A 14270-nucleotide genomic window follows, 5' to 3' on the forward strand; every position below is an offset into this window, starting at 1 on the left:
TTGACTAGCCAAATTATAAATTAAACTATGAATAAATCAGATAAATCTACAGGTAACTCTAGTTACATTTGACGGCAAGAAAAACAAAACACTATCTTCCTTGTTATATTTTCCGCGCTGCTGTGACCTTCTACGACTACCAGCGAATCCCTTTCCTTTACACTTCGCTACATCAAGAATTGTGTTCTGTGCAGTCGCGTATCAAATTTCGCGTTGCCAAAATTTATATCACAACTACTTTCAACCAATCTTACAGGAACTCCAGAACGACTCAACGGATCTAGATGTAATTTGGCATAGATGTAGAACATAGTCTAGAAGAACACATAGTAGCGTAAATTTATTTGTAATTCCATGCACATGGACGACAGCTATTATAAATTCAACATACATTATGCACATTGGTCTTGTTCAAGTTGAACACTTGCCCGGAGCTGGCGGTGGCGACTTGCTGGTACACTTTGTACGTCTGCCGCTTCACGTCATTACAGTGTCCAGTTAGCACGAACACCACCTGTTTATTAACTGTTTGACTAAGAATCGAAAAGAGACAGTTAAATTTCATAGAGCGTTATCTCTGTCGCACAGGCCATGCGCATGCATTATCAACGCAACATTTCTAATACAGGAGTATAGGTATAGGTAGGCAGAGACTATCGACTTTCATTCGGCGCGGTCATTGTATACCCATCTCTTTAAGCATATTTTATTTCTGTACATTAAGAACCTTACAATGTCGAAATAAATTGCTGTATAACTAACAAATAAATTATTTGACACATAATAATTCCTAACAAAATGCTTTTCACAGCTTAGTTAGATTGTTGTTAAACTCCATTAACTATATTTGACAAATAAGTTTCTGAAAGCAGATCTAATAATATCTTACGCTCCATTTTACTAACCTGACTCTGTTTCCTTTGCACTGCATCTAATACCTTTCCAACGATCTTGTGATCGGACGCAGATGCATCAGTAAAAACGTACACGTAAGACCGAGGTCGACTTACACTGAGCGCTAAGAGTACTCCGCCTAGGGACTTCTCGGGACAATCCCCGCCCCCCTTAACATGGATTATATTTAAAGCGGCTTTAAATACTTTTTTGCTCTTTGTTACAGTCGCTGGACCTATATCTGTTGATTTATTGACGGATAATAAATAAAAAAACAGTTGCGAAATATTATAAAAAACATCGACACTGTCTAAGTCATTAAAACATTACGCCGGGTTTACATTATGCCAGTACAGTAGGACAGTAGAGCTCAAACTCACCGCTGACATAATTTAAACACTAACTGGTGCCAGTGAGTCAAAACAGGCCATCGCTACTGTCCTACTGTACTGACGTAATCTAAATCAGGTGTAAAGGAATAAATAAGAATTAAAAAAAAAGTAATTTGAACTAATTAATAAATTTAATAGATATTTGCAATATTTGCTTTGTAATACATATAATTTTGTTGTTAAAACAAAACAGTGGATTTTTGCTGAGATGATACTTGGCGTCCCTTACATTCCCTTTGAAAAAATAGAGACAAAAATATTTGTCGGAAGTTCTCAGCTTTACCTACACACTTACAATTCAAATGAACTTGCAGACTTTTCAAATTAAAACTAAAGATGTGTAACGGACTCAAGTAAATTATTAAAATGAATAAAGAATATTTAAAAAAAAATGTACTTACTGGGATCATGAAACGGCACAAAAACAAAATCAGCTATAATATTGCTTTCTTCCAGTGCAGTTTTTAAAATCATTTCCGCACCTTCTCGTAACTGTTTAAGGTCATTCGACATTGAGCCAGTTGTGTCAAACACGAATGCCAAACTGCTTTTACCTTCATCTTTATCCTCGGATTTATCTTTTACATTTAATACCAAACATTGTATATTCGTTGCGTATAATAAAAATATTATAAATTCTTTCATGTTATACACAACTGCATAAATACTATAACAAAGAAATACTAAGACAAACTGGCATATTTTATTATCAAACATAACCTATGACCGTGTAATCAATGTGGGTTAAAAGGACTTGCGGTTCATATATCTATGCGTTAGTAAACTAGGAATATACAGGATGTTGAATATTGTTAGTCTTACTAATATTATAAATCCGAATGTCTAGGATGATGTAGGAAATAGTCTTGGAAAAACACTTAGGGTACTTATTAGATTTTTTATTCGTTGGCGACAGCTAGTGTAAAAATTAAAAAAAAATTATTCATTGACTACCCAATAGAAATGGTACTTACTACTAGGGAAATTTCAATGATTCTATAAAAATGTAGGTTTGAATTTGTTACTTCGACTAGTTAGTTTTAAGAAAAAAATTATAGTTTTAATAAACAGTGCTACGGTTTATATAAACAAAAAAACGATCGCAACTATGCAAGAATACAAAAACCAATAAACTAATAACTAATTTGAACATCCTGTATAATAAGTTATCTTGCAAACTAAAAACAAACGTGCCCATTAGTACAAGGGTATACTGCAGTGACATTTGTCACTTCCGCGAACGTAAGCCAGCTATTAGGTAGGGATTTAGATAAAGGTGGACTAAATAGTTTAGGGAAGTTTCTGTATTTCACTATAACTAAGATGTTAATTATAAAAATCAAACAATATTCAATCCTTTATTAAAAATAAAATCTTTATTAAAAATTCACACTTTTAATTTCTTTATATAAAAAGACAACAAACATTTAAGAAAAAATTGCTCAATATTGTTCTACAAACTATCCCACAGACGCGCCCTTTGCACATAAGATTTAAAAAAAAAACATAAAACGCTATTTCCAATACTAATTATTATTATCTGTAGAATTACAACTGTCTTGATACTTGAATTAATAAATACTGCCATCTCTTTCTTTCTCTTTGACAAAACAGAGACAACTATATATCAAATATCAGAGCATTCCAAATCGATAAAACAAAATAGCGCCGTAGGTTTTTTTTTCTTTTACTAATAATATCTTAAAAGTAGAAATCTACGATTTATTGCTTTCAATCCCCATTAATGTGTAGTAATTACATTATATTCACTGGTTCCCAATTTCTTGTAGATTTTTTTAGAAAAATGTTTAGGACACCTTACGACATGAATTATACAGAAATAAATGCAATTATCGTGACTTTCTGAGGTTTTGCTTTTATATTTAAGATAGATATTTAACAATACAAGCAACTAACTATCTAAAACGTATCTTAGTCTAAGTAATTAGTCAAAATTATGTGCAAAGGGCGGGGGCTAAAGATGATATTTGGCATCTCAAATATGAGATCTTATAGATTAAACAAGTACGCGTATTGTAAAGAAGTAATGGATTGTAAATATTTTTTTTAATTTTCTCGACGAAATTTGCTTGCTATATACTCTTTATAAAAATATTTTTCAATAATTTTTATACAATTCCAAAAATTCTATTAGTAATTAAGGTTGAAAAATTTTATCTCGTATATAAAAGTCAGGGGTTGACAACCGTGAAAGAAATTACAGTTTCCAGAACATTTTTTAAATTTCCGTTTTTTTTTTTATTTTCAACAACCTACAATACTTGTCTTTCTAACTTGAGCAACACACTGTAAATATGTCTCTAAATATTATATTAGAATTAATCCAATATAAATAAACTATAATCTATTCGAAAAAAAAAAAACATTTTATTTAGTAAGCAATCAAATTGAAACTACAGCGTAATTATAAAACTAAAGTTATCCTTATATTAATACGAATTACAACCAAATTGATTGAAAAAAAAAATACAAATGTCAGTGGTTCCAAAACAATTACGAAAAAATTACTTACATAGTTCTTGATAAAGAAATCTATTGCAATTAAACCTTTGCATATTATTTTCAAAGTCTACAATGGTTTATTACTGGTCAAGTAAGAACTCCTTATATGTCGAAGTAATAGAGTAGGTGATAACCAACATCGCTTTTTTAAAATAATTACCTAAATAAGAAATTTGATTACATTGAGCTTCCACCATCAAAAATGTCAGTTCGATCAGAAACAATAAGTGAGAACAACAGAGTTTTTTATGAATGTTCTGACAGTGGAAACTCGCGTTAAACTTGTTTTGGAACAAACTACAATAACACAAAGTCAAAAAAACCCTCTAAATCTACTGTTATTAATGTTCGGTGGTAGCAGATATTGAGAATCGTCTGATACAGGGGTTGCAAACCTCTTACTATCTACTAGAATATCTAGGCTTCTTTTTTACAATTTAAATAATTAATTACATATATTTAAACCCCAATACCATTACAGAAATCTATGACAAAAAAAAAATATTTACTAAAAAAATTAATATTTTGCCGAAGGTTTCCAACCCCTGAAAATTTCCCTGCAAATGTTAGTTCACACTTTGGCAAGCATGTTATTAAATTAATGAAAATTTCAAATGACGTAACACAATTGCTATCTCTTTTCTATCAAAGAGATTGAAAAGGTTAGCAATATATTACGACAGCGGAAATTCCTAGTAAGATGTAAAATTGTACTTCATCCTGTTTCTAAGTCATGGATTATGAAAAATGCTTTAATAATACTTAAAAATTAAATTAATAAAACATTTAATACCACAAACATTAACATTTCTTATTTATTGTCTTTAATTTTGTTCGATTAAGTTCAGTAAAAAAATTCGAAAAATATTCCAAAATATGAAAAATTTTACGTTTATGGTATTAAGACACAAATATTTAACATGAGGCATTTTGGGATTATCCTACAATTAGTAAACTACAAAATATAAAAGCTATAAATATAATCCAAACCACAAAAGTGAGGAGAAAAAAAAAGGCCTACGTAGGCCTATTTTTGCCTGTTTTAATTTCTAATTTCGATTAGTCGAATTTATTTGAAATGGCCTATCTAGAGGTTTTATATCTATGTATAAAGGTAAATTACACAATCATCCTCAAAGTCTAAGAGGCAAAGATATTTTTTCACAAATGTAATATATTTGCGACTAACACCTCATAAAGACCTATTCACATCCAAAAAAAAAAAACGATTTTTTTTTTAATTTTTGTTATAATTTTTTGTACTGTAAGTTTCCATTTATATGAAATAACGTATTTTCTCTTATTTTCTTTGTCAAAATGAAATAAAACGTATCAATAGTATTTCTTAGTAGAATTTAACTGATTTTTTTTATAAACTAAAACCTCTAGTTTGTACAAAAACATCACTAATTCAATGATGTGAATAGGTTAAAAACCATTTCCTTACACATATATTACAGCTATTCAATAAGGGGGTAGACAGAAACTGTTACGTGGGGAAAAACTCCCATATAGTCAATTTTACAAAATCTTACAATTAACAAGTTTTTTTCATGTAAATACATTGTTAATTATGAACATCTTGGGTATAAATTTCGACGGAACTATATGCATTAAATGTAATTTCGTGAAAAAAAAACAACTTTTTTTTTTGTTTCCATTTTGCTATTGCATAAAATGTTTTTGACATCTGTTTTAGTTCTTGCAATCGTCAAAAAATAAACTTTTTATATATAAAGTCCATCTATTTAATCAATCATTGTTGTTAAGAAGTTGTGTTGTTAATTTTATTTATAACTTTTATTTACTGTCCTTAATTATTACATAATTTCATCTACATTAAATATCAAAATGTCATATATTATAAGAGAATTTGTAATAAATATTTTTAATTTGATTGTAGATATTAAATATATTATTATTATTATACGTTTAATTTTAATAAGGGGGCGTCCATAAATTACCTGAGGTGTTTTTTCAATTTTCTGCATCTTCCTCCCCCCCTGGTGAGATGTTGTGAGATTTTATTCAACCCCCTCCCCCCACCCCAATCTCACGTGAGATTTTTCAAAATGTTAGTTTCTTGCGTAAACGCGTTGGATTGTTATGATGTGACTCGACCCCACTCCCCCCCCCCCTTAAACACTTCACGTTATTTATGGACGCCCCCTTACATATAGCAAAATATATTACGCTATTTTTATTTAATATATTAATTCATATAAAAGATGGCTTCTAAATATAAAATAGATTAAACTAGGAAGACTTTTATAATTATATTCTCATTCATTATAATATTGCAACTTCTTAGCAACAAAACTTTTACAACAACTGTAAAATTTTACACGAAAATAGATCTTATTACATTTTTAATAGTGTATATTTTTATAAAAACATTTAACTATATGTCATTCGTGTTTGTATGTATATTAAATGGCCTCATCAGTTTGTTTCACTTGTAAATTCTTCTGGAACACTAGTACTTTCTCCCCGACTTCTCCTTCTGGGTACTGTTGAAAAATATACAATTTATTTCTCCAAGTATCTTATAAATACTTATAGCTTTTAATATCTTACTAATATTACAAATGCGAAAGATTAGATGGATGGATGGATGTTTGTTAATACATATCTGCAGAATGACAACAGATCTCACTGATATTTAGCATAGACATAAAACATAGTCCGGAAGAACACATAGGTTAAGTATTTTTCTTAATATTGCGCGGAGGGAGTCGCAGAAAAAAGCTATTTTTTTATTATCTATCATGTACTATTTGAAAACAGGACCTTACATGCACAAAATTTTACAGAAAATAAAAAATTAAAAAAATTATGAACCCTAAATGATAAGAGAGAAGCCACTAAAGGCGAAAAAAGTTACGGTCAGTTGGACTCTCGCTTATCCAGGTTCAACTGTATCTTATCATTTGAAATTGACTAGCCAAAACTTACGGTGAAGGAAAACATTGTGACGCTGCACGTCTGCCAAGAAATTTTTAAAGATATGTGTGAAGTCAACCCGCACTGGGATGTGGTTGACTATCGCCTTGTCACTAACTTAGGGTAGGCTCCGAGTGTCTCAGTGGGGATGAATAGTGAGCTGATGACACTAAACTTACTTGTGTATGAGGCACTTCATGTATTAACTTGTATCCTTGTAGTAAATTCTCCACACGTCCTCTCAGCACATCAAACATCACAATCAGACTCGGTGTCTGACGAGCACTGTACTCCTGTCTCCACCAACGTTGAGGGTTGTTGTAGAAAGCTTCAGATTCATATGTCTCACCAGGGGATGGAGGATCACAACGCAGGTAACGAGTCGTTATGTTTAAGTGGAGATGGCTGGAATTATGAACAATCTTATTAATATTATAAATGTGAATGTTTGGATAGATGTTTGTTTGGTGGTATCTCTAGAACGGCTAAAATGATTTCTGTGAAATTTGCCATGGATGTAGAACATGCACTAGACGAATACATAGGCTACTATTAAGTTTACACTAATATCTAGTGTTTAACCCTTAATTTGATAGTGTCCAGTGTGACGAACAACTAATTAAAAAAAATCTAGTGTACTAGTTTAGAGAAAATTACGTAAGTATGACTTTACTAAAAAAAATACAGTTTTTTTGCTACAAATAATTTCTTCGAGTTAAGGGTTAATGCATTTGATTTGGCATGGTCCTGGAACACCTATTAAGTAACTGTTCTCCACTAAAATATTTAATTTTTTCCAGATTTATGAATTTCAAATTTCATAGCTTTTTGATTCTTCACAAACTTTCATTAAAAAAAATATATGCAACATCACAATACTGTAAAAACTGACCTGTACAATGGTGTAGAGTGACAAGGCATCATAAACAATATAGAAGATCTGTTGTTATTGCCTACAGCTTCTCTTAGTAACGGCATCACTTGCATTGTTCCTCTCTGATGTGTTTGTCCCAAGTATATAGCAGGTACGGCATTACCCAATAACAATACTATTGCAACTAAGTACAGCTTCCATCTGGAAAATATATAGAAATCCTATACAGTTTACAGTATATACTACTCCATACATCACTCCTTTCCTATGCATATCCTCATTCACATAATCCATCCATACATTCTTTGGTCTTATAGAAAAATACATGTATAAAAATCATATAAACTTGATGTTTCATACACTTGATACTTTGGTTAAATGTAATTTGATCCTCACAATGGAACAACTCACGCTCGTAACACGGACAGATAGGCAGAGACCACGGACCTGCATTTGATGCGGTTTAACCACACCCTTTTTTCCCAGAGAGGAATGCTTTATGCATACTCCGCGCCCCGGGGGGGATGCGGTAGTTATGTGGGATTCTCCTCCTTATCGGAGGCATACCCACTAAACCTCTCTGTTCCTCCAACGCATCGGGACAGGGCCACGTTTTCGCTCTCATCCGCGGCCAAGTGGTTTAACCACACCTATCTTACTTCTACATCCGCAAATCTACGCATACATGCACGTCGGTTTCGGGTTCTCTTAATATGGCTTGAGTAGTTAATAAATCTAGACGGTATAGGTCCATCTGGGATGACTCCGACCTATAAAACTGCTTACATTCGCGCCATAGAGTCGAAAATTTGTCATAGCAAAGTAACTAAATTATAAGTCAAATGGTGACAGTTTTTGTATGATTATTATTGGTATGCGAATTTAATTATTTATATATAACAGATATAAACCTGTGAAAACTTTTGAATAGTACTGTAAAAGGGATATAAGATAACTTACGCTTTAGCCTTCCTGCTCCATGGAACGATGACATTTTGTGCCAAATATAAAAGAATCGGCAAAAGTGGTAGCACAAATCTGAATTCTTTGTGTGGTATGAAACTGGAATAAAAAAAATATTATTAAAAGACTAAGGCATAAAAAATTATGCATATAATATTAGGCTGTAATTCTGTATGGCAAACGAAAAAAAAAATTAAATATTAATAAGTTTAATTGCAATAAAGGTAAAGGAGATGTACCTCGTCTCTTTGTATGGGATATGTAGTGAAATATTACTAATTACTAATATTATAAATGCGAATGTATGGATGGATGGATGTTTGTTCAATAGTATATAGGGAATGGCTAAATACATGTTGATTAAATTTAGTACAGATGTAGAACATAGTCTGGATTTCACATAGGCTACTAACAATTTAGTAATTCTTATTGTTAAAAAACAGATTATAACTATACCTATGAACAATAATGTGTAACACTGCTGCTAACAATAGTAACATCCCAGTCTTATTCTCCTGTCTCCTCCGCAGTACATTATATATAGCCCATGCGACTGGGATTGTGTTTATGCCCAATACCGCTGGCAAGCCCATTGTGATGTACCAATACCTGAAAATGTACAGATTTTTCTATTATGTACTGTGAAAAGTAAGAGAAAGATACTATTTTTGTAAGTTCTCCTGATCAATCAAAAACAAATTTTATTTGTATAAGAAAACATATTTTTCAATTTGGTTTATTTTTGGGATAGTTGGATATTAATTATCATCAGCTCACTACATCGCCACTGAGGGGATCGGAGCCTACCCTAAGTTAGGCCTGACTATGAGTCAACCATGCTAGACCAATGGGGGTGGACTTCATATATATCGTTGACTCTTCTCGGATATGTGCAGGAATAAAATGTATAATACTGCAACTTATAATGGTTGACAAGATTTACATACAGTTTACTTTTATGTGCATATTTAAGTAGTACTAAACACATACCATGGGTGTGTTCCATAGAATGAGGCAACATTATGAAGTACATTAAACTTGAAGAACTCCAGTGGTGTGATAATTAATTTTCCATAGAAATATGTGTCCAAAGCCACCAGTGCTCCGCCAACCATCAGTCTGAAAAAATTTAATACATACATTTGGAATCAAAACTTAAATAGTCCCTTAGTGTAGAAGTCCCATACTCAAATTACATTTACAACTCACCCAATTGGTAAATATGTACCAGCCAATAACCTCAGTTTTCCTTGATTTGTGGTAGCAATATTATAAAGGGCCAGAACAAACCAAATAGGTGCAGATGTAGGTCGTAAAAATGTTGAAATACATGCAAGCCAGACCCATTTATTATTTTCTGTAAAAAAACAAAAGATCATATATTATTCAACAAGTTGTGGAGTTGTGGAAAACTATGAATAACTAAAAATATTTAAATCAACTAATGAACTCAAATACCAGTTCTGCTTAAGGAAACTACAGGGATTATCTTTCCATGGTTCTGACTAACAATAATTTTATTTCTAATTAAATTTACCTTTTTCATAACGAGCCAGAGCACCATCTTTGAAAGGATATACTGATAAAGCAATAGCAACTAAGCAAGTTTCCATAGTTTGCAGGAGAGTCCTCCCAGACGTGTAAAACCAGAATGAAGGTGTGAGAATGAGAAAGAGAGCCCATTTACGTCCACCTGTCCATTTGTAGAAGCTATAATCTGCTGCGGTACTGATAACAGCTTGGAATAACCGTGGAATCAATACCTAAAAGATTAAAAATAGTTATATAAATTTTACACACAGATTTATCTCAGGTAATGTTTGCAATGTAGTGTCTGAAGAAATATAAACAAACGTACCACTGCTTCCGGACTATCCAGGCCAGTAAACTTAAGAACAGCGTACAGTGTCGCGAAAAGACTTGGATACAGATAACTTCTGATGCCTTTCTGCCATTCCCAAGTCAAGGCTCCATATCCAAACACTTGCTTATGTGCCACTTCTAAACTTTGCCAATACTCATCTGGCACATACCACGTTTGTACAAAGAAAACAGATAGTATTCTCACGAAAAATATAAGGGCTACCACTTGCAACGTCCTCAGGCCCCTTGCCGCAGCCATTTTCCCGCCTAAATAAGAGGTTACATTAGCTAAAAATAGGTTCAGGTCCTAATAAAAACTTTTGTCTAAAATTGAATACATGTCAATCTCTGCTAGAAGTTTAAGTTTATAAGAAAAAAGTTAATTTGCAAGTTTTATATTTACAACTAATCAAAAGTCAACCAACGCGTCCCTAAAATTATCTATAAATATGAATGAATAGCACTACTAATATGGTATATAAATATCGTATTAGAATTTTTGACTGTATTTAACATCATTTTTTTTATAATTTTACCGATATGTTTAATTATAAATATTTATTTCATAATAATCGAGGCTAACCTCACCAATAAAACACCCTCTGCTGGCGCCACTAAACCATAGACTATCAGTATCATTGATGTAACTTCATGATGTATCATTGATGTTTTCAATATAAAAGAAAGCTACTGAAAAAGACTTGTAAATTTTACACATTTGGTAGATTTATGGCAGTTAAATTTGTGACAGATCATTAATTTCATTTAGGGCACCTTAAATTTGTATTAAAAAATAAAATATAGCAACTTATTTATCATGTTATATAGTTTAAAAACTAAATTGTTCTAACTTAAAAAATCAAATTATTTTTAAAATATGCTATTAATAATAATATAAACAATTTTTTATACTTAGAATACGTTTTTCGTTGTATCATTATTGCGTTACGTATAATATTACGTAGTCAAAAAATTAACAAGTTATTGAGTAATTGCTTAAAAAAATTATTAACATTTGAGATTTAAATTAATATTTAAATCCATTAAAGCATTTAAATGGAGCAATTATTTACGTATTTTATTAACTAATGAAATGTTTAGCAAATAATCATAAAATTGGGTCTGGAAATAACCAGGTTTATGCCCTTGCTTACCACATATAAAACATTTACCGGACTCGAACCGCCGTTTGCGATCGTAAATCCCATGTCTATTGTTAAACGAACGATCATGACGCAACCCACTTGAGTTTTTGTTAGAATGAGGGGCATTAGAATTGACATAAATAGAAAGGAACTCTACTAACTTATTTGGCATTAATTTGGCGTTGGTAGCAGATGGGCGGATCTGCGGATCTATGATGCCCCGTATAACTATTGGCGATATCAGCTCATCGCTTAACCCCCTAATGATACGTAATCCTAAAAGGGACCTATGAGCATAATCAGCGTATGTAAGGAAGCTATCCGAATTGGTGCTCATAACCTCGTATAGAATGTTGGCTATGTCTGGTTTTTTTTGGACATAAAGGCTTAAATTCGTTTTTAAAATTATTCCAACTGCGGTCATTCGTTACCCATTCACTGAGCCACGTTTTAGCATCTCCTTGTAAACAATTGCCAATGCGAGAAAGACATTCGTGATCACTCCAATTATTAGATGACCTAGCACGGTCTACTTCTTCACACCATGTCTATATGTCATTAACACTCGGATATTAGAAACATAATAAGACGGAAAATTAGAAATATAATAAGACTGGTTAGATCTCACCGGTATATTTATGGATCGTATCGCATCGATGATGCGATCGGCGGCGCTGGCCTGGACTGACGTAGCGCTCGCGGGACGCTCCGGTGAGGACGGAGTAGTTGAAGCCAACCGCTCTGCGCGCCCTTGAAGCGAGCTCGCAGTGACAGCTTCGCCCAACTGCGACGGCGGCGGCATCGACACGGCAGGCTCAACGGGAGGAACGGGCTCGGTGCTGATGGTTGTCACAGGCACCGCGGACCTGGCCACTTCCATTGCGGCGCGGCCACTTGACTCCTTCCGATGAGATGAAGACACTACCTGTTGTTCCTCTAATGACACCAATCTATTCAAAATTTGTTGAATTGTTTCGGTTAAAATATTGCTAGAAGGGCTACGCCGTCAGTAGCGCGAATCATGTTGGCTAGAATGCGATTTCGCGACCGACTTCTATTCTGCCGCCTCTTATTAGGCATGTTTTCTTTTTTTTAGCAAGTATTTCAAATTAGACGTAATTCGAAGCAACGCATTCAAGTTACGGTAAATAATTGATCAGCAGGGTAAGCACGGCAAGGACGCCGCATACGCCGAGTTCTGGGCGGTCCTGGACGCGGACCCGTGGGGGCGCCCGTACCGAATGGTACGGGCTAAACTAAAGGCGGCGCCCCCCACGGAGGCCATGGAGCCGACCGTCCTCAGCGCGGTGGTCGAGGGGCTATTTCCTAACAGCCCCCCATTCGAACCACCGCGCATGGCACCGTCAAGTGCCCAAGATGAGGACGATGCCACCCTAGACCCTCCTCTTATAACAGAGGAGGAAATGGTATGGGCGGCTCGCCGGCTCCAAGGACCCCGGAAAGCCCCGGGACCGGACGGCGTGCCCGAGAGGATTCTCCCCACCGCACTAAAACACCTCGGGGATCGCCTACGCTGCCTTTTCAATGACTGCCTGGCAGCGGGGCGTTTCCCTGAGGTGTGGAAGGAGGGGTGGCTGGTGCTTATTAGGAAAGACGGCCGCCCCGCGGACTCTCCGGCAGGATAACGCCCGCTGGTGATGCTGGATGAGGTCGGGAAGCTACTGGAACGTGTGCTGGCTTCCCGAATCATCCAGCACCTAGCGAGGGACGGGCCGCAGCTCTCCGTGAACCAATTCGGGTTCCGGTCGGGACGATCCACAATGGACGCCCTGGCCGCCCTGAAGAGGTTCACCGAGGAAGCGGCCCAGAGGGGGCAGGGAGCCATAGCGGTGTCATTAGACATCGCTAACGCCTTCGGCTCCCTCCCGTTCTCTGTAATAGAGGAGGCGCTCCGGTACCATGGAGTGCCCCTCTACCTGCGGAGAGTTGTAGGGCGGGTAGTGTCCTACATGGGGAGAGAGGGCCGCCAAGAGAGGCGGATGGCATCCGGTGTTCCCCAGGGGTCTGTATTAGGACCCCTGCTCTGGAACATCGGATACGATTGGGCCATCCGCGGAGAGGTGCTGTCCCGGATGGCGGTCATCTGCTATGCGGATGACCGCTATCCGGGACACCACCTGGCAGAGAGGTAGGCGAAGGGCTGAGGCCGGAGTCACCCTGTTGACCCGGAGGATCGAGGCGCTAGGCCTCCGAGTGGCCCTCAGTAAAACCGAGGCCCTCTGCTTAAAAGGGCCGAAGTGGAGGGTACCGGCGAGGGCCACTCTCCGGGTCAACGGCGACGAGATCGGGGTCAAGGCCCGGATAAAATATCTGGGTCTTGTCCTCGACGGGGGTTGGCGTTTCGGGGACCATTTCCCAGCGCTGACCCCCCGGCTCGTGGGCGCGGCCTCAGTCCTTGCGAGGCTCCTCCCTAACCTGAGAGGTCCGGGTGTACATGCAAGGCTGCTGTATACCACGGTCGTCCGAAGTATGGCCTTGTACGGTGCACCAATATTGGCAGACGCCCTTAACGCATCGAACAGGGCCCTCCTCCGCAGGCCGCACCAGCAGCAGCAGCAGCAGCAGCAGCAGCAAAAGAAGAAGAAGAAGAAGAAGAAGAAGAAGGAGAAGGAGAAGAAGAAGAAGGAGAAGCAGAAGAAGGAGAAGGAGAAG

At 35.9% G+C, this 14270-nt stretch overlaps 2 protein-coding genes across 3 annotated transcripts; both read right to left on the reverse strand.

Annotated features, from left to right (window-relative positions):
* Window positions 1–382: 382 nt before the first annotated feature.
* LOC106120602 (hemicentin-1-like) lies at window positions 383–1946 on the reverse strand. The gene is made up of 3 exons (XM_013315955.1): window positions 1688–1946; window positions 906–1135; window positions 383–514 (listed from the first exon to the last, which is right to left on the reverse strand). The coding sequence occupies exons 1-3, from the start codon at window positions 1929–1931 to the stop codon at window positions 383–385; spliced, it is 606 nt and encodes a 201-aa protein (XP_013171409.1). The 5' UTR covers window positions 1932–1946.
* Window positions 1947–6165: 4219 nt separating this feature from the next.
* PIG-B (phosphatidylinositol glycan anchor biosynthesis class B) lies at window positions 6166–11100 on the reverse strand. Of its 2 annotated transcripts, none has more exons than XM_013315982.1 (10): window positions 11036–11100; window positions 10448–10719; window positions 10127–10352; window positions 9799–9946; window positions 9580–9708; window positions 9046–9198; window positions 8587–8688; window positions 7645–7827; window positions 6932–7157; window positions 6166–6319 (listed from the first exon to the last, which is right to left on the reverse strand). In XM_013315982.1, the coding sequence occupies exons 2-10, from the start codon at window positions 10709–10711 to the stop codon at window positions 6239–6241; spliced, it is 1512 nt and encodes a 503-aa protein (XP_013171436.1). In that variant the 5' UTR covers window positions 10712–10719; window positions 11036–11100; the 3' UTR covers window positions 6166–6238. The 2 variants fall into 2 exon arrangements, with proteins under 2 accessions (XP_013171436.1, XP_013171437.1); XM_013315983.1 differs by having other exon boundaries at window positions 11041–11099.
* Between the last annotated feature and the right edge of the window lie 3170 nt (window positions 11101–14270).

This window comes from Papilio xuthus, unplaced genomic scaffold (genome assembly GCF_000836235.2).
Source record: "Papilio xuthus unplaced genomic scaffold, Pxut_1.1 DF826949.1, whole genome shotgun sequence".
Taxonomy (NCBI): Eukaryota; Metazoa; Arthropoda; class Insecta; order Lepidoptera; family Papilionidae; genus Papilio; species Papilio xuthus.